The 21,611-nt window shown below is 40.2% G+C and overlaps 1 protein-coding gene across 11 annotated transcripts in view; it reads left to right on the plus strand.

The window, feature by feature from the left end:
• PHF20 (PHD finger protein 20) overlaps nt 1-21,611 on the plus strand; it is a 167,206-nt gene that overhangs the window by 12,860 nt on the left and 132,735 nt on the right. For 10 of the 11 annotated variants that reach the window (XR_005587655.1, XM_039497710.1, XM_039497709.1 and 7 more), the window contains one exon: nt 15,832-15,946. Coding sequence is in view for 10 of the 11 variants with exons in the window: in XM_039497710.1 (XP_039353644.1) it covers nt 15,864-15,946 (83 nt within the window). In the remaining variant the exon portion in view is untranslated. Of the gene's footprint in view, nt 1-15,831; nt 15,947-16,737; nt 16,882-21,611 lie in introns of those variants that run through there. The other variant, XM_039497708.1, reaches the window with a different exon arrangement.

Below are 21,611 nucleotides of genomic sequence, written 5' to 3' on the forward strand. Positions count from 1 at the left end.
TTTGCTACTGAGGAAGATGCAAGATGTGTTTATGGTGGGCGCAGGTGGTACCAATAAAGAGTCAAAAGTAACTCTTGCTGAGTTGTATGACAAATGAAAAACATGATAGAGCTGCCAATTCAGATATGCCACCAGCAGGTCTGATCACCACCTAGCTCTGCATTCAGTGCTAGGGTAAACTTATCTACTGTAGTATCAAATTCTAACAGTACTTGGTGTAGCAACTGCAGCTACTTTTTGTGCATTGAAGGTAACCAAAACAACCTACATTCTCTATGGCCAGTATGCGAAATGCATTCCAAATCCTGGTGCTGCCTTTGCTAGCCCCTCATTTAACTCAATTATACACCTTCACCAGTGCCTGGTATGCTATCTTTGCCACCAATGCCTTCTAGTCCCCCTAAACCTGTCCCATGTCCTGTACTTGCCCTGCTTCTTGTTCCTCCATTTCCCCTGGTGCCTTCTGTACTATCAGGACACCAGGAAGGTCTGTGAAACCTCCAGCTGTAGCACCTTTTACATATTGGAATAAATGGGTCTGGAATAGCAGTGAATATGAGCAACAGTTTGAATCCAGTGTTTGTCTCTCAATAATCCTATAAAGCCTCAGATAATTCTCAAAAGTAGTGCGAAACCCCTTCCTATCACTTCTTTTTTTTTTTTAAATGTCAGTGTTCATGGAATACCCCTTCAGTGAAATCTGATGTGAAAAGATTCTTTTCATGGGCTCTGAGTTGATGCAGTATATATGCAGATGCAGTACTGAAATCATGGAAATGGATCAGATGAAGGGCTTCTTAACACAAACCTTTCGTTTGTGGCAAACTGGGGTACGACTACTCCGCACTAGCCTGCTCACAGACTAACTGTACATGTGAACCCTACTCATGCACATTAGCAGGTAGTTCTGTATACTTTATTTGCAGACCAAATTGGAAGTAGTGGTTTTCCTGGTTCAGGTATTGGTGTTCCAGGGTTTGGAAGTGGTCGTAGTAAACAGAGTGGAATATGAAGTGTTGGAGGTGGATCTCAGAACCCTGGGAATGGGCCTAGTTAAGTGATCTCCTTGCTCTGATAGTGGTGTTAAGAATTTAAGTGGGCCCCAGGGCTTTTGGGAAGCTAGAGTCAACTGCCATTAAAGTGCAAAGTATGCCATTTAGTGTGTCAGTGGATGAAATTCTTGAGTTCTTTTATGATTACAAAGTTACCCTGGGCTTGGTCTTACTAAAATACCATGAAAAAAGGATGCCTGTGGGAATAGCAGTAGTTGCATTTGAGGCTTATAGTGAAATAATGGCAGCTGTTCTAAGTGACGGGTAGGCTTAAAAGTCAAACTTATTTTAGAGATGCTGTCCATGTAAAGTATGTCATGTTGCTATTCGTAGTGATGTGACTAATACATTCAGATTGGTTTTTATTGTATTTCCAGATTAGAACCTGTGAATTCTTTAAATCATAAATGTTTGTTTTGATAACTGAGGCCACTGGCTGGGCTCAGGACAGAGCGATGCTTTTAGTCTTGCAGGTGAAGAAGGTCAAACCTTGTTTTGCACACTCACTGGCTGGATCTTTGTGCTGCCTGGGGGCCTTTTTGTGAGGTGATCATACCGATTGGTCCCAGACCCAGTACGCACAAGGGAGCTGGAGCCATATCAGAGTACCACTTCCTCCATCCCATCAGGTGTGTCCATCTTTGTCCTCCACGTATGTTCTGCAGGGCCAGGCACCAGAATATGAGTTGCCACAGGAGGCAGATTAGGGTTGTTGCTCACCCTCAAGAGCAGTCCAGAAATCTACACCGTCTTTTATTTGCTTAGTGCATCTGAGGACAGTGACCAGCTTGGGGAATACTCTGTAGGCATTGACATTGACTAGCAAGCAGCATAGGGCTCCCTCCACGCTGAGGCTGGGGGCAGTGAGTGGTTGGTGTAGGGTGTCCAGATGTCCCGATTTTATAGGGACAGTCCTGATTTTTGGGTCTTTTTATATAGGATCCTATTACCCACCTCACCCTGTCCCGATTTTTCACACTTGCTGTCTGGTCACCCTAGGTTGGTAGCATGTTGCAAATGGGGCTTCTGCCTATATCATCGTACTGCATGTTGGGGGCTGGGTGGGAGTGGCTCTCTTCAAGAAAAGTTTTCTACTAGTATAAATGCCCAAACCTGTTAGTGCAGCTGGTGACTCCCTCATCTAAGGGACTCCAGAGAACACCACTCTTGTTAATTGCAGCCCTGTAAATTGCTGTAAATGTGTGTAGTTGTAACACGCATGCATGTTTATGCAGATGTGCAGCTGCTCTGACATACAGTAATTCTTAACAACTGAAATGTTAACATGAAGTTAGGAATTTATAATAAAATTATTTGAGGTTATTAAACCTTACGGATGCTGCATCCTACACGTGTGGAGGTCTAAAATTCTAACGCAGGGCATTAATTTAATTAAAAAGCTTTGGTTACCTATAAGCACACTCACCTGGGTTTTAAAATAGAGCAGTGTTTAGCTATACCAAATATTCTCATTGTAGATTGGTCTTTTACTGTTTACTCTCACAGCATAGTATAGCCTTTTGTGCATGGAGGCAAACTTCTGGCAATTGTTTGTTTAGTGTTGCTTGACATAATAACAAATCCAGCAGTATTGGGGTAGTCTCCAAAGGGAAGTGATGAAACAACCATGGATAAGTTAATGCGGTATGTGGTACGTACTTATTAGGTGGAATGGGAAATTGGCCCAAAATATGATCTTCCTTCTGTACTATATATGAAATCTTGATATTTGCATTTGTTACTGTTACAAAGTATAGGTTATAATCTAAACCCATCTAAACTACTTAGTGATGTTTCCTGCAAATATATCTCTTGGAAATGCTTTGTCCTATTTGATGGTGTTGGCCTTTTTCTGGTGTGCTACTCTTTTTCTCCTGAGTAGACTCATAGGGTTAGAAGGGACCGCAAGGTTAGTCTAGTCTAACCCCCCTGCCAAGATGCAGGATGTGTTGCATCTAAAGACAGGTGGCTATCCAGCTTCCTTTTGAAAACCTTCAGTGAAAGAGCTTCCACAACCTCCCTATGAAGTCTGTTTCATTGTCCTACTGTTCTTTCAGTTAGATAAAAACTTCCTAACAGAATGGAAGTAAACATTTTACAAGTTATTAAATTATACCTGGATATAATAAAAGGCCTCTTTCCGTAAGAGAGAGTTTAATCTTATTTGTGTGTGATTTTCCCCCTCCCCATCTGTCCTCCAACACTGTAAGAGCTACATGAAACTGTATAGACTTAAAGCCCTAATTGCTGAGCCATCTACCCACTATCAAGCCACTTTAAGTTGTCTGAAGTTAGGAACCCAGAATCACCACTTCTGAATATGTAGATACACACAGTAAAATTTCTTCTTTCTCTAGCCTTTATTCCTAATAGTTGCCTATAGAACACTGCCTGTCACTATTCACATAGGCACTAGGCAGCTCAGCATCTTGACTGCTATTTCTTCACAAGGTTAGCCAAGTCCTCTTTGAGGAATGATTGGGTAAGCTGGCTGTCCATTATAAATCTCAGTCTACCAGCTCATCCTAATTCCAGGATCAGTTCTAGTGTTCTTAAGAGTGAAAATTGAGTGTGGCAAATGTTACCTCACAGAATGACAGGTGACCTGGTTGTCCAGTTCCTACATTGGACTAGGACAGGATAGGACTGACTTCTGCCTCCACCTCACTTGTGGAGCTGTTTAGTGCTATCACCTATATTCCTGTGCTAATACCTACCTGGAAAGTAGGACAGAGGCAGGTAGACATTAAGTATCAGAGGGGTAGCCGTGTTAGTCTGGTTCTGTAGAAGCAGCAAAGAATCCTGTGGCACCTTATAGACTAACAGATGTTTTGCAGCATGAGCTTTCGTGGGTGAATACCCACTTCTTCGGATGCAAGCAGTGGAAATTTCCAGGGGCAGGTGTGTATATATAAGCAAGCAAGAAGCAGGCTAGAGATAACGAGGTTAGATCAATCAGGGAGGATGGGGCCCTGTTCCAGCAGCTGAGGTGTGAAAACCAAGGGAGGAGAAACTGGTTCTGTAATTGGCAAGCCATTCACAGTCTTTGTTTAGTCCTAAACTGATGGTGTTAAATTTGCAAATGAATTGGAGCTCAGCAGTTTCTCTCTGGAGTCTGGTCCTAAAGTTTTTTTGCTGGAGGATGGCCACCTTAAAATCTGCTATTGTGTGGCCAGGGAGGTTGAAGTGTTCTCCTACAGGTTTTTGTATATTGCCATTCCTAATGTCTGATTTGTGTCCGGTAGACATTAAGTTACTTGTATTCTGGTAGTGCTAGGGTCTATTATACTAGGCAATGTGTAGAATACAGCTCCTGGCTCAGAGCTTACAGCCTAAAAGATAAAATGGACAAACACCTACAGATATAGGTGTTACCAGGCGCTACTTACCTATTGTTAACGGGATATTTAATCTGTTCGTGGGATTTTTATTTTTTTTTAATTCTGAGGAATTGGTTTTATTTCTTGTCTTGTTCCTCTCCGGGCCTGGTGCTATTATCCTAGTTCAGGGTGGATTTGATTTAAATCACTAATCAGGAAGACTCTATTTAATCATGGATTTCTACATAAAAGTGCATTCTAGTTGTTTGTTATACCCTTAATACATATTCTTCACAACTTGGAGATAGATGTAGGTTTCGTTTTTAGATTGGGGTACACTATACATTTTTAAAGTGATTTATTTTGAAAACTTTTCAGATTAGTTTTACAGCTATATCAGAAAATGAATGATTGTTTGGTTATTTCATTTACCAGAGGTAATTAAGCAGATATTTATGAAGTCATTGGGAGGTGAACAATCTCCAGTTCAATAGGTTAAGCATTAATATTTGGAGGATTTTCTTGCCATGCTGTATTAGGAGGATAGACATTTAAATTATTTAATTAAAACAACATTATATATTCTGGATTTTTTCTTCAGCAGCAAAGGTAGATAATATTTTAACAAAACATGCATAAGAATTTTTGAATTTAAACATTCAATTTTTTTAAAATCAGGTTTGTTTTTAAAATTGTCTAAAATAGTTAAATTCTTTTGATATATTTCAATCAACTGTTAGCCAGGTCAACATGAGAAACTTAATATTGGCTTCTGCAGCTAACTTAATCGTCTTGACCTTCATTTTTCTGTTTGTTCATAATCTGGAAAAGAAAAAAACAAGCTTTTCTGCTTTTTCAGGTCCCAAACAATTTCTCAGTTTGGAATGAATTAGTCCAAAGGAAGAAAATATTCTTTCTACACCGATAGAAGAAGCTACTGCTGTTAAAAATGAGATTCACTTCAACAGTCTCTGAATCCAAGTGCTTAAGTGACTTCCACCAGTTCACTGGTGTGATGTTCTTTAAAACATCATCAGCAAACACTTATTTCTTGAATGATTCACCCTTAGCTCTGAAGTTTATTTATAGTTGGCATTATGGGGGGATGATTGCTGGATGTCCATGTCATAGCCAATTCCTCTTCTTCAGCAGTTAAGGTTTGACCCTGGTACCGAGTACTGAGAATATTTGCAAGAAAATGAGCTGGGATAGTGCTTGTCCCATTCATTTTTTTAATGCTTGTAATTTAACTCTGTCATTGCATATTTCTCTTTTTAAGATCTCACTCAGTTCCTTCCAAATTTCAACAGCGTCAGCAATAAAACAGCTATTTCCCTGCATTTTGTTCAAGGCTACAGAAATAAGCTTCAGGGTACTCAGCATGTGTTCAACATTTCTCTTAAGCCCAGTGTTGAGAACTTTGTCTGTGACAGTGCCATCTATTTTTTTTTCATGATTTTGTTCACAAACTCATCAGATTAGGCCACTTCTTGATACAGTGCTCAAAACAGTCCACTACTGAGTTCCATTGCATGTCTTGTGGGAGAGTTAGCTTGGTTCCTCCCACTTTTTTCAGAGCAGCTGCTGCAAAATGGTTATTGTGGAAGTACACTTCTACCCCGATATAACGCTGTCGTTGGGAGCCAAAAAAATCTTATTGCGTTATAGGTGAAACTGCATTATATCCAATGTGCTTTGATCCGCCAGCGTGCACAGCTCCGCCCTCCCGGAGCACTGCTTTACCGCATTATATCTGAATTCGTGTTATATCGGGTTGCGTTATATCGGGATAGAGGTGTATTTTGCAATTTCAACAACATTAGCATTTTATTTCTGGAACACTGAAGTCTTTAGACAGGAGGTGCATCAAATGAGCACTGCAACCGTTTGTTAGCTTGGGACTGTTCACTCTCTTCTAAATTTCTTCTCAAGCTGCGTACTAGACACTTGCATTTTTTTTCCAGTTTGTTATAGCTTTTGTTGCTACTTCTTGTAAGTATTCTGCTGTGTGTGCATTTCCTGATGTATCAGTTGTTTCTGTAAGTAAGACATTCCCTTCTTCTCTTGTCACACAAGCACATGCAACAGGATCATTGTGGACATTGCTCCATCCATCAAGACTCAGGTTAACAATTTTACCCTCTAGATCTCTTGCACACTACTCAATTTCTCTTTCATACACTTTATCCAGCAATTTGCTTGCAACATCTGTGCGACAGCTACAACTCCCTGGGCTACTTCCCCATGGCCTCCTCCCAACACCTTCTTTATCCTCACCTCAGGACCTTTCTCCTGGTGTCTGATAATGCTTGTACTCCTCAGTCTTCCAGCAGTATGTCTTCTCACTCTCAGCTTCTAGTGCCTCTTGCTCCCAGCTCCTTGCATGCACACTACAAATGGAAATGAGGTCCTTTTTAAACCCAGGTGCCCTGATTAGCCAGCCTGTCCTAATTGATTCTAGCAAGTTCCTGCTTGTTCTGGAACTGCCCCTGTTACCTTACCCAGGGAAAATGGATCTACTTAATCTGGGACTAATATATTGGCCTTCTAACACTCTCCTGTAGCCATCTAGCCTGACCCTGTTACAATATATATTTATTTAAAAACATTTTTTGCTGTTAACAAGCATGTTATCTCTGGAGACACAAATCCACAGTTTGAGAATTTTTTTATTTTTTTTAAATTGGAGATATACCTATCTCCTAGAACTGGAAGGGACCTTAAAAGGTCATCAAATCCAGCCCTTTGCCTTCACTAGCAGGACCAAGTACTGATTTTTTGCCCCAGATCCCTAAGTGGCCCACTCAGGGATTGAACTCACAACCCTGGTTATAGCAGGCCAATGCTCAAACCACTCAGCTATCCCTCCCCCCTGCAAACTGCAAAACTAAGCTTCTCTGATGGTTTCTTCTAGACTGAGCACGGAGTCCCATTGGGTAGATAGAAAGATTAACCTAAATAATCTCTACAGAAGCCCCTGGAACCCCATAAGATTGGGTCCCTAATCCATGAACTATTGGAACTCATTTACAAAACTTTTCTTAAACATTACATGAATATATTGTTTCATACTATAGAATTAGAATTTATAATCCCTATTTCATGATGAGGTATCTTTGAGCTATAATAGTTTTAATTAAGATATATCTTTACATTGCTTTTTGAGGGGAAAAAAGCATTTTATTAAAAAAAAATCTGATTTAAATCAAATTTTGGTTTTCCTTTAAAAAAAATATCGTTTTATTTTTTATCCACCCTGGTTTTCCTCTATTGCTTGGCAAACCAATGAAGATCAGCTGTTTGGTATGAAAGCACTATACAGATTCATAGCACAATATTATATATTTGGTTACGTTCTTATGAAAAGGTTTCAGGTACCCTATAGTTGTTTAATGAAAGCTTAAAAATATTCCTGACATTGAACTTAGACCCCCGGCTCTCCATAGAAAGCCTCTTATTTGCTGCTGGCGTTTGAATTGATCAAACCTTGATGTAGAGTTAAAAACTGAATATACAAATACTTAAATCTCAGTCACCTCTTTACTTACCTGTTAAATTCCAGGTTCTTTACCTTTAGTATGATTGATGAAATCAGACAGATGGATTATATCTTTTGCCTTTAGGTAGTGGGCTTAGGGGAGAGAAATCTGAGCCTTGTGGTCTTTTTGAATGAAAAGATGTTCATTTCATCTCCATAGTACAATGAGCAGGATTTTTTCAATGTTAGAATATAATCTTAGCAAAATTTGAGCAAGTTAGTTTGACCTGTCGTGATTGAGTTAGCTCACACACCATGGTGAGCTGGACATATCTAACATATTAGAATCCAAAAGATGAAATATTAGTGATTGTGAAACAAGTTTGAGGTTTCTAAATAAAAAATCATTATGTAGTTTGGATTCCTAATAATGGGAATTAGAGGGAGAGAACCTATTATCTAGTCCAGCCCTTCGTCAATGCAAGATTGTTCCTTGCAGTATGTTCTTGATTATTCTTTTTTTTTATGCTTCACTAGGTTGCATTCTGATACATTTTATTTAAGTAGCAGTTGATGAAGAATAATAAAATATAATAATCTTCTGTAAGTTCCAGTGGAACCATTTCATTGAGAAGGTGCCAAACATAGGAGAGACTTATACAAGGTGGCGATTAATTGTAACACACTTGTTTTTATTGAACAGACTTTTTGAAGATTTAAATTAATCCTTGGATTGATATTTGCCACTGAATGTTAACTTTTCTCAATCAGATTTTAGGAGATACTTTTATTGTCAGTCTTTAGTAAAATGCTGTTCTTTATTTTTTAGTCTTTTAAAAATTGTATACAGTAAACTTTTATACACTTAATGTATAAAAACTCCATCTTCATAGTCTATCAAGCTTGTCTGTGGAAGCAGCTGTTGTAAGGCAGACAGCATTGCTTGCCCGCACTGAGAGGAAATATACTATTTAGAGGTGGGAGAGGTTAAAAACACAGGAGTTTAGGACAGAGATTCTCAGACTTTCTCCATCTGGCACACCTACAGTTTTCATGTGTGTGTAAAACAATCCCATAGATCTTTGGGATCATCACAAGAAAAAACTGCCTCCTTTTGGGTTAGTACATGCTGTCTGCTGGGTGTACTTTCTCTTCCTGTTTGCACTGAGCTCTGCTTCAGAGAATTGCTTATCAGTAGAGCCCTACAATTCAAGGTCCATTTTGGTCAATTTCACGGTCATATGATTTCAACCAGTAAATTTCATGATTTCAGCTATTTAAATCTGAAATTTCACGGTGTTGTAATTGTAGTGATCCTGACCTAAAAAGGAGTTGTGGTGGGGTCGCAAGGTTATTATGGGGTGTGTGCGTGTTGCAATCCTGCTACCCTTACATCTGTACTGCTGGTGGTGGTGGTGGTGGTGCTGCCTTCAGAGCTGAATAGCTAGAGAGCAGTGGCTGCTGGCTGGGAGCCTGGCTCTGAAGGCAGAGCAGCACAGAAGTAATGATGGCATGGTATGATATTGCCACCTTCTGTGCTGTTACCTGCAGAGCTAGGCCTCAGTAAGCAGCTGCCACTTTACTGCCACCCAGCTCTGAAGGCAGCAGCGCTTAAGTAAGGGTGTAGTATTGCCACCCTTACTTCTGCATTGCTGCTGGCGGGTCCCTGCCTTCAGCGCTGGGCACCTGGCCGACAGCCACTGCTCTCTGGCTGCCCAGCTCTGAAGGTAGTGCAGCGGTAAGGGTAGCAATACCATGACCCCCTTAAAATAACCTTGCAACCCATCTGCAACTGCCTTTTGGGTCAGGACCTCCAATTTGAGAAACACTGATCTGTCATGAAATCTGTATAGTATAGGGTAAAAAACACACACAACACCATATTTCACAGGGGGAGACCAGATTTCACAGTCTGTGACATGTTTTTCATGGCCATGAATTTGGTAGGGCCCTACTTATCTGCCATGGTGAAAAGCTGGCTGAGTGCTGTCAAGAGCTGCAAAATGAAGCCCCTCACAATCCTTAAGCAATGCATACTGGAGCATATTGTGGTTCATTGCAGTGGAAAAGTGGTTAGTGGGAGTAGGACAGCAGGAAGAAAAGTGAAGACCACTTTTTCTTGCCCCCCAGCTTGCCTTTTGGAGTCTAGTATCCCTGTGATCTCCTGGCCACTGCTTTGTGACCCGTCCAGTTTCCAGACCCACAGCTTGAGAACCCCTGAGAGAATTGAGACCTTCTCCAGTCTCATAGAAAACAATTTTATGTGGTATTAGTACTTCTTTGTGACCCTGGTGTGAAGAATTGTTCTTTTTTCCTTTCCTGCTAAGTTGTGAAGTTCTTCTCTCATTCTCAAGCTCTAGGTGGTTGAAATAAAGAGCTTCTGTTGCAGAGTTAACAACTGAGGACAGCAGGGGGAGACGGGAAAAGAAAACACCAATACTTAGGAGAAAGGGGACCAGCTCTGCCTTAAGAAATCTTTTTTTCTCTGGATGAGTTAGGCCCTTTTTCTACTACACCTTTGTCTTTCCTCTTTGCTCCTGTTGATCTCAGTGGGCTAGACTGCAGGTTGAGCATGAAAGAGCCCCAGAACAGACCACCTCCCTTCTGCATTGTCAGCCTTATCTGAGCAACATTGATAGATCCCTATCTCACATGCATGTCCCTCAGATTTTCTCTGGGGATGCACACCAACATCCCCTCCCCCCCAAAAACAAACAAACACAAAAACAAAACAAAAAACCCTGGTGGAATATTTACATTTTACTTTAACAGTGACTTTTCTGCAAAGTGTTTTTTGGTATCATGAGTTTTACAGAAACTTTCTCTTTGTGCACAGCTCTTTCATAGGCTTCTTGAGGGACACTTCATTAATGTAAATAACGATTAGCCGCAGTATGCACATTTTCAGTCTTTTAATAATTTGGCTACATTAAGAAACATTAAGTGTTTCTGGTTGCATTGCTACCTACTAGTTACCTACTAGTTACGAGAGAGAATTAAATATATGATCTTGGGTTTTGCAGGATGGAAAGTGTTTAATTTTTCTGCCCCAACATAGTTTAGAACTAGGGCAGTGAAAACATTTCTCTGTCTATGGTGGGATGAATGCATTTGAGATCAACCAGTTGCAGGCTCAGAAGAGGGAGGAGGGAAAAGAACAAATAGATCTTGTCTGAGCTATTGATAATAGAAAGCCAGTGGCTTCAGATAAGTAACATAGAATGTTCATCAGAATAGCCTAGTCAGTCCCCTAGCTCTAGCTCAGAACGTATCTGTTTTAAAAATAAAATAAAATCTATTCTTAAAAGCTTTTGACTTCAGAAGCTTTTTTGACTGCAGCTAATCAGCGCAGTGGCCATCATTCTGCACTGTCTCCCAGTATACTAGTTCTTGCTCCTGGTGTCCTGTCCTGCTGGGAGTAGGAGTGCTATGATACTTCCCATGATTGTGTGTTGAGAAAAGACAGGCACTACTCACAGTTAATTGGCCAATTTAAAGAGTTCTGTTAATGGGATTGGAAAGGAGCCCCAATTAACGTTTATTGATTAGAAGGAGCAGTGACCACAGTATACCTATAGTGAGATAAAAGTAAGGGTCTATAGGGCTCAGACAGGGACACAGAAAACACCTGGAACAGTAGGGAAAGCAGGGGTACCAAATGTCTTCATAAAAGATCAAACCAGTGTTGGCTGAGTCAATGAAGTATTAGAAATATATTATCATCATCACTCCCATAATCACATTGATCATTGGGGCACCATTGATGAGCAATCAACCAATTGTCTCCACTCCGACAATTGTGTGTCAGGTCCACTCTTTTATGTTGCCAATCCATCTCTTCTGTCAATCTCTTCTTCTCTTCCCTTGTACTGTCCCTTGGATAGGCCAGATGATCTTGTTACATGGCTGTACCACTTCAGCTTGTGCTTCTTCGTGGTCATCAGGAGGTCTTCATATGACCCAGCACGTTGGGTGATGATATTGCGGATCTCTTCATTAGTGACCTGGTTGAAGTGGGAGATGCCAAGGATTTTATGGAAGTATCTCATCTCTACTACCTGTATTTTCTGTTCAAGTTCTGCCATAAGGGTCCATGTCTCACCTACAGAAAAATGGAGATGACCAGTGCGTGTAGCAGTTTGAATTTGGATTCCAGGGAGATGTTCTTGTTCCTCCAAATTGGTTTTAGCTTTGCCACTGTTGCTGTTTGCACAGTTCTTGCCAGTATTTCTGCCTTTGGTCCTTTATCAGTGATGATTGCCCCCAAATATATTAGTTGATGTTTTATGGAGAAAGCAGGCTTTTCACTGAGTTTTTGGCATAAAGAGTGGTTGACTATAAAAGGACAAATGTCAAATGAGGTTTAAATAGTTGTAAATGCTGTTGATAACTTAGAATAAAACCATATGCACAGAAGATCAATAAACAAGGCAAAAACCTAGGATAAATGCAAGTTGAATAGAGCTTAAATTGTCACAAATTTATCGTATTACGAACTTTGCAAATATAGTTAGACTGTTTCTAATTTTTAACCCTTTGTTACAGGCTGAAACTAGGTATTCTGCTCTGCGTGGACAGAGTTGATATGGTGTCATTGGTAGGGAGTTTCATTTGTTTTCATTGACAAGTACCTTGTATGGCAGTGCCTCCAAAACGGGGAAAAGACACATTTGCAATGCCATTTGTTCATGAGTACTGGCATTTTGCCAGTATTTTTACTAGATCCATTATGAAAAAAACTTAATGGAAATAATGAATAGCTAAAACAGCAGCTGTAACTATACTGTGGCTCCCTTTAAAAATTGGCATTTTGAAGAACAAATATTGAGAGATTGTGCAGGGTCATTGAATCTACACCACATCCAGAAGAGGGGCCTTTCCTACTCCTTGGACCTCAATTGTTCTTTCCCATCTTGGTTCCTGATCCTACCCTCGCCTGTTGGTTGACTTTCTTGTGCCATCTGGGCCCAGCACCTACTCTTGCCACTTATTTGACTCTTCTGCCCCTCTACTTCATTAAGATTCTCATTCACTATGGGTCTGACCCAGTGGAAGTCATTCTATTGGCTTCCTAGGAATGGATCAATTACTATTTGCTGATATTTGAGTCTCTTTTGTCATCATGCATGTTCCGAAGGATGCAAGCAATGTTGCAGTGCAATTAGGAGCTTTTTTGCTGTTATATCACAAGAGACTCTAGTAGAGGCAGCTAGGATGGCTGCTTGTACAGGTCTTTTCCAGGCTGTCTTCTGAATGAGGAGCCTGGCCCCCATAGAAGTAGTTGGAACTGAGGAAGACAGCTAGCCAACACAAGGTGACATGCCTTGTCTGCGTAGACCACCTGCAAGTGTTTCATGGACTACAGTTTAAGAACCAGTCCATCCCCTATGCAGGCCCTTGCTGGGAGCTTTCCCTGTAGTCTATTTTCTAGTGTTTTCTTCTGGTTTATTTTAAATGTCACAAGCAGCGTGGCTTCCATCCCTTCCATGGAGACTAGTCAACAATTTAACAGATTTCAGTTAGGAAGAGTTTTCTAAAACTGTTTTATTCCAGCTGTATTTTTTTCCTTTTCCTAATTTCATTCGGTTAGTTCTAGTTAGGGCTTGAAGTGAGCCACCCCAGAAAAGGGGCAGAGTGGGGAGGCAAACAGACAACCACGAGGGTCAGCTGGAGGTATGGAGGCACAGCTGCCACCAAAGACAGGGAAATAGGGAGTGTGGTTAATGGGGTATGAATAGACTTCCACTCTTTTGTTCCTACTTTCACTTCTGGTTAAATACTTTTTTATTTTTGAGTCGTTTTAACTAGCTTTGCAGGTGTGGGACCTGATTAGCCGTACATAATGTTACTTGAGAATAACTCCAGTAAATGGGGGAACATTGGTGTAAAACTGGTGCAAGTGAGGAGAGTCATTGGTATTTGCATAATTAAGAACCTATTGGTGTTTCCATCATACATGTTTTGAGGTTTAAATGGGTTTACCTGTGAAAACTCTCACCTTGAGAGTACTTGCTGAATGGATTAGAGAAAATGTGGGTGAGGTGATATCTTTTATTGGACCAACTTCTGTTGGTGAGAGGATGGTGGTGTCTCTCACCAACAGAAGTTGGTCCATTAAAAGATATTACCTCACCTACCTTGTGTCTCTAATATCCTGGGGCCAATACGGCTGCAGCAATATTGCATGCTATATGTATTATCAGGGGAATTTTTCTAATTACTACTTTCTGTGTGTTTGAGGAAGGTGGTTTCTGTTAATTTTGTGTTCTGGTAAAAACAAACTTTTACTTTTTAAAATACTTTTTTCCCATATCTGTTAATTTGGGGCGCTCATTTAGGAACATAGCAGTTGCCGGAGTGGATCACACCACTAGTTCATCTCATCCATCATCCTGTCTCAGACAGTGGCCAGAACCATATGTTTCAGAGGAAGAAACCCTATAGTAGGCAGTTATGGGATAATCTTCCCCCAGAGAAAGCTGCTTCGTAAGCCTCTGTAGTTCGATGTTGCCTTATGCTGCAACATTTGAGGAATTATATCCTTTCCAAAGTTCTTGTTTGTTTTTAAAATACCTATTATAACCCTGGATATTTTAACATATGTTAGAAAAGTTTAATCCTTAATGGAATCTTGCTTAAACACTTGTTCTAAATCAGGGGTTCTCAAACTGGGGATCGGGACCCGTCAGGGGGTCATGAGGCTACTATGTGGGGGGTTGTGAGCTGTCAGTCTCTACCCCAAACCCCGCTTTGCCTCTAGCATTTATAATGGTGTTACTTTTTTTTAATATATTTATTTTTAATTGGATGTCCCTGTGTTCTTGTACTGTGAGAGACTGAATAAAAGTTCCTGATCTATCTTTATTAGATTGTTCATTAATTTGTAAACCTTGATCAGGTCTCCCCTCTAAGTTACAATCTCAACCTTTTCAATGTCCTATGGAAACCTTGGAGTTACTTGAGCATAGAGACTGCAGGAGTAGGTTGTAGTCTGTATTGAATTCTTAAGTTAAAATGGGTGAGGAACAGATTTTAGGAAAAGTTGCTGTTGAACAGGACTTTGCAGTTAAGTGGACCTTGAAATTAATGGGCTACTAAGGCAAGACTTTTAGTGTGTTTTTAAGTATTACTGGAGGCATTCACAACAATTAGCTATTTTTTAAATAGTTTCCAATAAAATACAAAATAATAAATAGATGAAAACACAGGAAAGGGAAATAACATACCAGGTGATATCTTAGATCTGAATTGACAAAAATAAATCATAACTATAATAATTCTTAAGTCTGATCTTTATTGTATCGATGATGCCACTAGTAAGGTACACTGCAGTGTACAGAGAGAGGATGAGCTAATTCAGTGCTTTCAGGAAGCTCATTAAAATGGCAGTTTGTGAGTGTATGTTAATTGTGTACATAATTAACTCTTGAAGAGATTCCTCACTAGTTTTATTAGAGCCTATGGCCTTATGTTTTAGTCCTTCTGGTTCTGGTTTAAAAAAAAATAAAAAAATTTATTCTTATCACAAACATCACAAGACTCAACACTCAGGCAATATGGAAAGGCCATGTTTCACTACGTTAAGTGTTCCGTATTCTTTCAGTCCTTTGTATGGTCTTGAAAGCTGTTCCTCTTCTGATGCTGATTTTTCTTTTACACCATATTTTTCCATGAATACAGTAAAAGTGCACTCTGAGGGCTACCATGAATAGGTAACTTTTTAGAATTAAACTCTCCCCCACCCCTCACTCTAAAAGATAGTAGCAGTTCACCTAGAATAACTAAAAAATTTGCTTGTAAATAATTTAATATTGATTTGAATCTCAGACACTTTCACTAGATTATTCCTTGTAAATAGGAAACATTGAGCAATTAATTATTTAAGAATACTTCTAACATTTAGATGTTTTGGATTTACAGTGCATAGATTTATTTTTGTATGTGTCTTTATTAGTGATTGATATTCAATTGCATTTTTCAGGGGAATAAAAACAGCGGTGTTGATATTACAAAATGACAAAACATCCACCGAATAGAAGAGGGATCAACTTTGAGGTGGGAGCCCAGTTGGAAGCCCGTGACAGATTAAAAAACTGGTATTTTTTTTTTAAAACTTAATACTATATTAACTATCACAAAAAGTTTCTTAGAATGTTACAAACACTTGGTGATATTATAGTTTTATTCTTATCACAAATGTTCATGGAATCTTGTTCACTGGTTTATGGAAAATTAGTTTATTAGTTTGTTAGTTTAGTTTATTCATTTGTTTTTAACAGGCGTATCTATGTACAATATACAAATTATAAAGCAACTGTTTCAACTTTTTCAGCCCAAAATATCCAAGACAGAACCTCACCTTACTCCCATCCAGCAGTATTTATGCTTCAGATAGTTTATAAGACCTACTGTCTTGTACTGATTTCTAAAGGTGGCCAAATACTGGCTTGAGGGGCTGAAAGTAGGACTATCCTCCTGTAGTGGGTGCCCTAGGTTGGGAATGTTGCTCTTTTGCCTGTCCTCTGGAGTTGAACTGTGAGGAAGAATATTTATTGACTATAAATTCTGTGATGGAGCAAAAAGAGAGAGTATATTTTGGAGTCATAGGAAGCTAGTTTAGAGCCCAGGTGTTATCTATTGGGCCCGCTCAGTAAGCGGGAGGCTGCATTCTGTTTGCACTATCTGAAGCTTCTGAGTGATCTTCAAGAGTAGTTCCAGATACCTGTAGAGAGCCCTATGCTAGTGAAATTTGGAGATAAGCATGGAGAGATCCATGTCAGAGAAGAGCCATCTGAAGATAGCATGAAATGCCTTTTATCATCACTGTCATCTAGGAATCTGAGAATAGCATGTGGGTCCAATATTGCCTCTGAAATTGAAAATCACTGGAACCAGAGATTTACCTCCTGAATGCAAAGATCAGTCATTATTCACCAGTGACTATATTTTTCCTTCTGGCTGCCTGCATCAACTCCATGTTATATGGACTGAGCCTGGCTTTCCTCCAAGAAGCAATCTTGGTTTGGCACAGGTAATCAAGGTTACTGTTTTAATTACAGAGATAGTACTCAGCTCTTTGCCTCTGTCAGCCTACAGATGGTATTGCAACCCAAACATCTGTCCATCTCCCTCATAAGTCTGTTGTCTTCTGAATTGTCAGCAGGACAACAACAAATTAGATTTTCCCCTGAGGCCCCTTTAGGAGGATGGAAGTGCTCATTGACACACTTTACAGCACTTGTCCTAAAACAAGTTGTTAGATCTGAAATGCCTTAAACATTGTTAGTTAGAAAATAGAGAGGAAATTAAAGACATCAGATCTTAAATCCTGCTTGGCTGAGTTTGAGGTATGAAAGAATATAGGTTGCCATGATAGTTTTACAGCTACAAATATTTAAGAGTATTTGCATCCTATCTTAAAATCTTAGCTTTTGCTTAGATTAGGAGGACTGTTTTGGTTATGATTCTGTCCTGAATCTTTGTGCATCTGTGGTTTTCCTCCCTCTCTGGCTTTTTCTTCACTAGAGAAATTTGGCATGCTGACACTATGTAATTCCCAAGTCTGCCTTGTGTACATGAAGTACTCCCAAGATTTATACTCCATTACAGCTACTATTGGGTTTATATTTTATTTAAGCCTTTGTGGTCCTCCACCGTGCCAGTCTTGAACATTCCAAATATACTCTTGAGAACATAAGAATGGTATAATAGGTCAAACCAGTGGTGCATCTAGCTCAGTACCCTGTCCTCTGACAGTGCCAGATGCTTCAGAGGGAATGAACAGGACAATTACTGTATCAAGTGATCCATCTCCTGTCCATCCAGTCCCAGCTTCTGGCAGTCAGGTTTAGGGACGCTCAGAAAATGGGGTTGCATCCCCGGCCATCTTGGCTGATAGCCACTGATGGACCCATCCTCCATGAACTTCTCATTCTTTTGTGAACCCAGTTATACGTTTGACCTTCACAACATCCCCTGGCAATGAAATCTGCAGATTGACTATGCATTGTGTGAAGAAGTACTTTCTTATGTTAGTGTTTAAACTTACTGCCTATTAATTTCATTGAGTTGAATCCTAGTTGTCCTGCCACCAAAAGGGACGAAAAGAAGTACTGTGTCCCAGCCAAAGAGTTTGAGTACCTATATATACCCACCCATCTCTGGGCTTGCTGGTAGTCTCTATAGCCAACAAGGAGGACAAGCAGGGGCACACCAGTTCCAACTCCCAAAAATAAAGAGGCCAAATAATGGGACCTTTTCGTGAGGAAAACTTATTTGACAGCCAGCCTGCAGTTCCGGGTGGTGAACCACCAGGCTCTCTTTCGTAGGTACAATTTTAACTTATGGGACTCCCAAGGAACCCTAGATTTGGCCCAGTAATTCAGCAGAGGAAGGTACCACGATGGTAGAGGTGCTCTCTCCAAGTGGCGTGGGAAGCAGTGGACTCGGCGGCTAGGGTGGTCGCATCGACGTGGTCATGTGGCGCAGCTCCTGGGTTCAGACCGCTAGCCTGTCCCAAGAAATGCAGACCTCAATCCAGGACCTCCGATTCGATGGGAATGGATTCTTAGGCTGCATGGGTTGAAGAACACTCGTGCCACCCTTCGCTTGCTGGGTATGCATAACCACAGTCTGCAAGGAGGCAGTTCCAGCTGCCCCCACTGCCAAGACTTTGGCAGACTTGACCAGGAGTCTGCAAGGAGAAGGTATTAGAGAGACAAGCTTTAGTCTTCAGTTGTGACCACACCCAGCATTTCTGCCCAAGGTCATTTCCCAGTTTCATACTGGCCAGGACATACGTTTACCTGTCTTTTTTCCAAAGCCTCATATGTCAGATGAAGAACGCAGGCTACACTCTCTCTGGATGTCAGGAGGGTGCTGGCCTTCCACATAGACAGGACAAGGCCTTTCCGTAAGTCACCAAAGCTGTTCGTTGCGGTGGCAGACAGAATGAAGAGTCACCCAGTGTCTCCTCAGAGGATTTCATCCTGGATCAGTGCCTGCCTCTGCTGCTGCTATGAGCTGGCAAACATGCCTCCGCTGGGAATCATTATGGCACATTGACCAGGGCACAGGCGTCATTAGTGGCCTTCCTGTTGCAGATTCCAATCCAAGAGATCTGTAGAGCCGCTGCCTGGTCTTCTGTCCACACGTTTGTGTCTCATTATGCACTTACTCAGCAAGATGACGCTGGTTGTGGCAGAGCAGTGCTGCAAGCTGCACAACCATGAAATCCAAGCATACCTTCATGGACACTGCTTGTGAGTCACCTAGAATGGAATCGACATGAGCACTTGAAGAAAAGCGGTTACCCACCTATTTGTAACTGTTGCTCTTAGAGCTGTGTTGCTCATTTTCATTCCATTACCTGCCCACCTGCCCCTCCCTCTTCTGGCAAGAAGGAACTGGGAGGGCATAGGGCTGGCGGTGCCTGATATACCAATGCATGAGCACAGCACTTAAGGAGGCGCCACAGCTGACCCTATGGATACTGCTAAGGCAAAAATCTCTGACAACTGCGCTTGTGGGCGCGCACACATCTAGAATGGAATGAACATGAGCAACACATCTCGAAGAACAAGAGTTACGAAAAGGTGGGTAACTATTTTTTATGTGATGGGGTAAATATTTCCTTATTCACTTTCTCCACACGATTCATGATTTTATAGACATCTATCATATCTCCCCTAAGTTGTCTCTTTTCCAAGATACAGTCCCAGTTTCCTCATATGGAAGCTGTACCATACCCCAGTCACTTTTTTTGCCCTTTTCTGTACCTTTTCCAGTTCTAATATATCTATTTTGAGATATGGGAACCAAAACCTGCATGCAGTTTTCAAGATGTGGGCATACCATTGATTTATATTTTGATATTTTTTGTTTTATCTATCCCTTTCCTATTGGTTCCTAATATTGTTAGCTTTTTTGACTGATGTTGCACATTGAGCAGATGTTTGCAGAGAACTATAAGAACATAACGGCCATACTGGGTCAGACCAAAGGTTCATCTAGCCCAGTATCCTGTCTTCTGATAGTGGCCAATGCCAGGTGCCCCAGAGGGAATGAACAGAACAGCTAATCATCAAGTGATCCCTTCCCTGATGCCCATTCCCAGCTTCTGGCAAAAACTATTAAAGGTTTTCTGAAAGTCCAAGTACAATATATGGACTAGATCACCCTCGTTTGTGTGCTTGTTGACTCTATCAAAGAATTCTAATAGATCGGTGAGGCACAATTAGACATAAACGTACTAATGCCTCTTGGATTTGTACATTGATTGTTACCCCCACCCTGCACATCAACCCAAGTCCACATTAAAAATTTAAAATGGTCAGGAAATGTAAGTGCATTTCCAACAGCAGTATTAACATACATCCACCACAAAATATATTAAACTTTTTAACTTTTCTGTGCAGATCATATTGTCTTCTGCAAAAGTTGCGGATGCTTAGCATCAGCAAAGATTTGGCTTTGAGATTTTTTTCTATATAATTACTCTTTCCTCCTAAGCTGTGTATTTTTAACAAAATTATCAGTGTTCAAATGAAGGATTTACGAGAGAGTTTCTTTTCTATTGCATGCAGATACGGTAACTTTGTTAGTATTTCACAAGCTTTTGCATTGTACATGTACGATTTTGACTGTTTTATGCAGAAGTGTAACTGTTTTGTAATTTGTATTAATTTGAGCTATCCTCCACGGCCTTAATAATTTTAAAATATTACTTTTGCTGAGAACTGGATGTACTTGCAATTAGATTTGAATAAAATATCCCTAGAGTACATGCTTTGTGTGTGTGTGTTTAATAGTACCTTGTAGTCAGTTATGGCAGATTCATAATACTGTTAAATTTCTTTTAATAAATGAGAATTTGCCTAGAGAATTTTCATTTCTGTGCTACTGATTAGAAAGTTTTCAAATTTCTAATTGGACAAGTACAGGTAAGTTGAACACTTTTTTTTTCTTTTTTGCATAAAACAAAAATTTTTGATTCAGCGGCAAAAGTATTTGTGTTAATCTGTAAGTGTATTTAGAGTAAGAGATGTATTAATGAACCACCCACTTATAGTACTATAGCTACTGAAAGAGTTAATGTACAATTTCACTTAAATGCTTACAGATGCTACAGTATATGTTCATTTTGTAGCATGTTTTATTGCATTTTTATTTCAATTGACTTTCATGATTGTCCTCTTTTATATAGAATCGTACACCTTACTGCAGGATGCTGTGTATCCATCTAAAGTTGTAGTGAAAAGATTGTTTGACGTTCAAATGTAGTATTTGAGAAGTATGTGGTCATGTAATTTAAGACTGTTATAATGCATGTGCACAAGGAGCAGAGTAAAGGTTGTGTTGTCATCTTGAAATTTGTGATGTTTATAGCTTTGCTTGCCTAATCATGTAACCATAATGTTCTCTAAAGGTAGCTCAGTAGACTAAATTTCTTTGTTTGTTTTTTAAAAAAATAAAAGTTAAGGTGTTTAATGTGCAATTCATTTATCTGTGTGTCTGTCTTCAGCCAGCCTTTTCTCGGCAGCACTCTGGTTCTGCCATGTGCAGGAAATACATGAGCTTATGTTTAATGGATGATACTGGTATGCCTGCCTCGTCAAAATGTTTGACCTTTGTTGCTACGAGTACTGGTGCCAAATGGGGGAGAGAGCACCAAACAAGGCCACCCCTTTCTCCAAGCAAAGGCAGATGACTTGTGTATGTTGTAGTTATAGACACTGGTTTATTACACACTGTCACCGTTTG

This window comes from Mauremys reevesii, linkage group 13 (genome assembly GCF_016161935.1).
Source record: "Mauremys reevesii isolate NIE-2019 linkage group 13, ASM1616193v1, whole genome shotgun sequence".
Lineage (NCBI taxonomy): Eukaryota > Metazoa > Chordata > Testudines > Geoemydidae > Mauremys > Mauremys reevesii.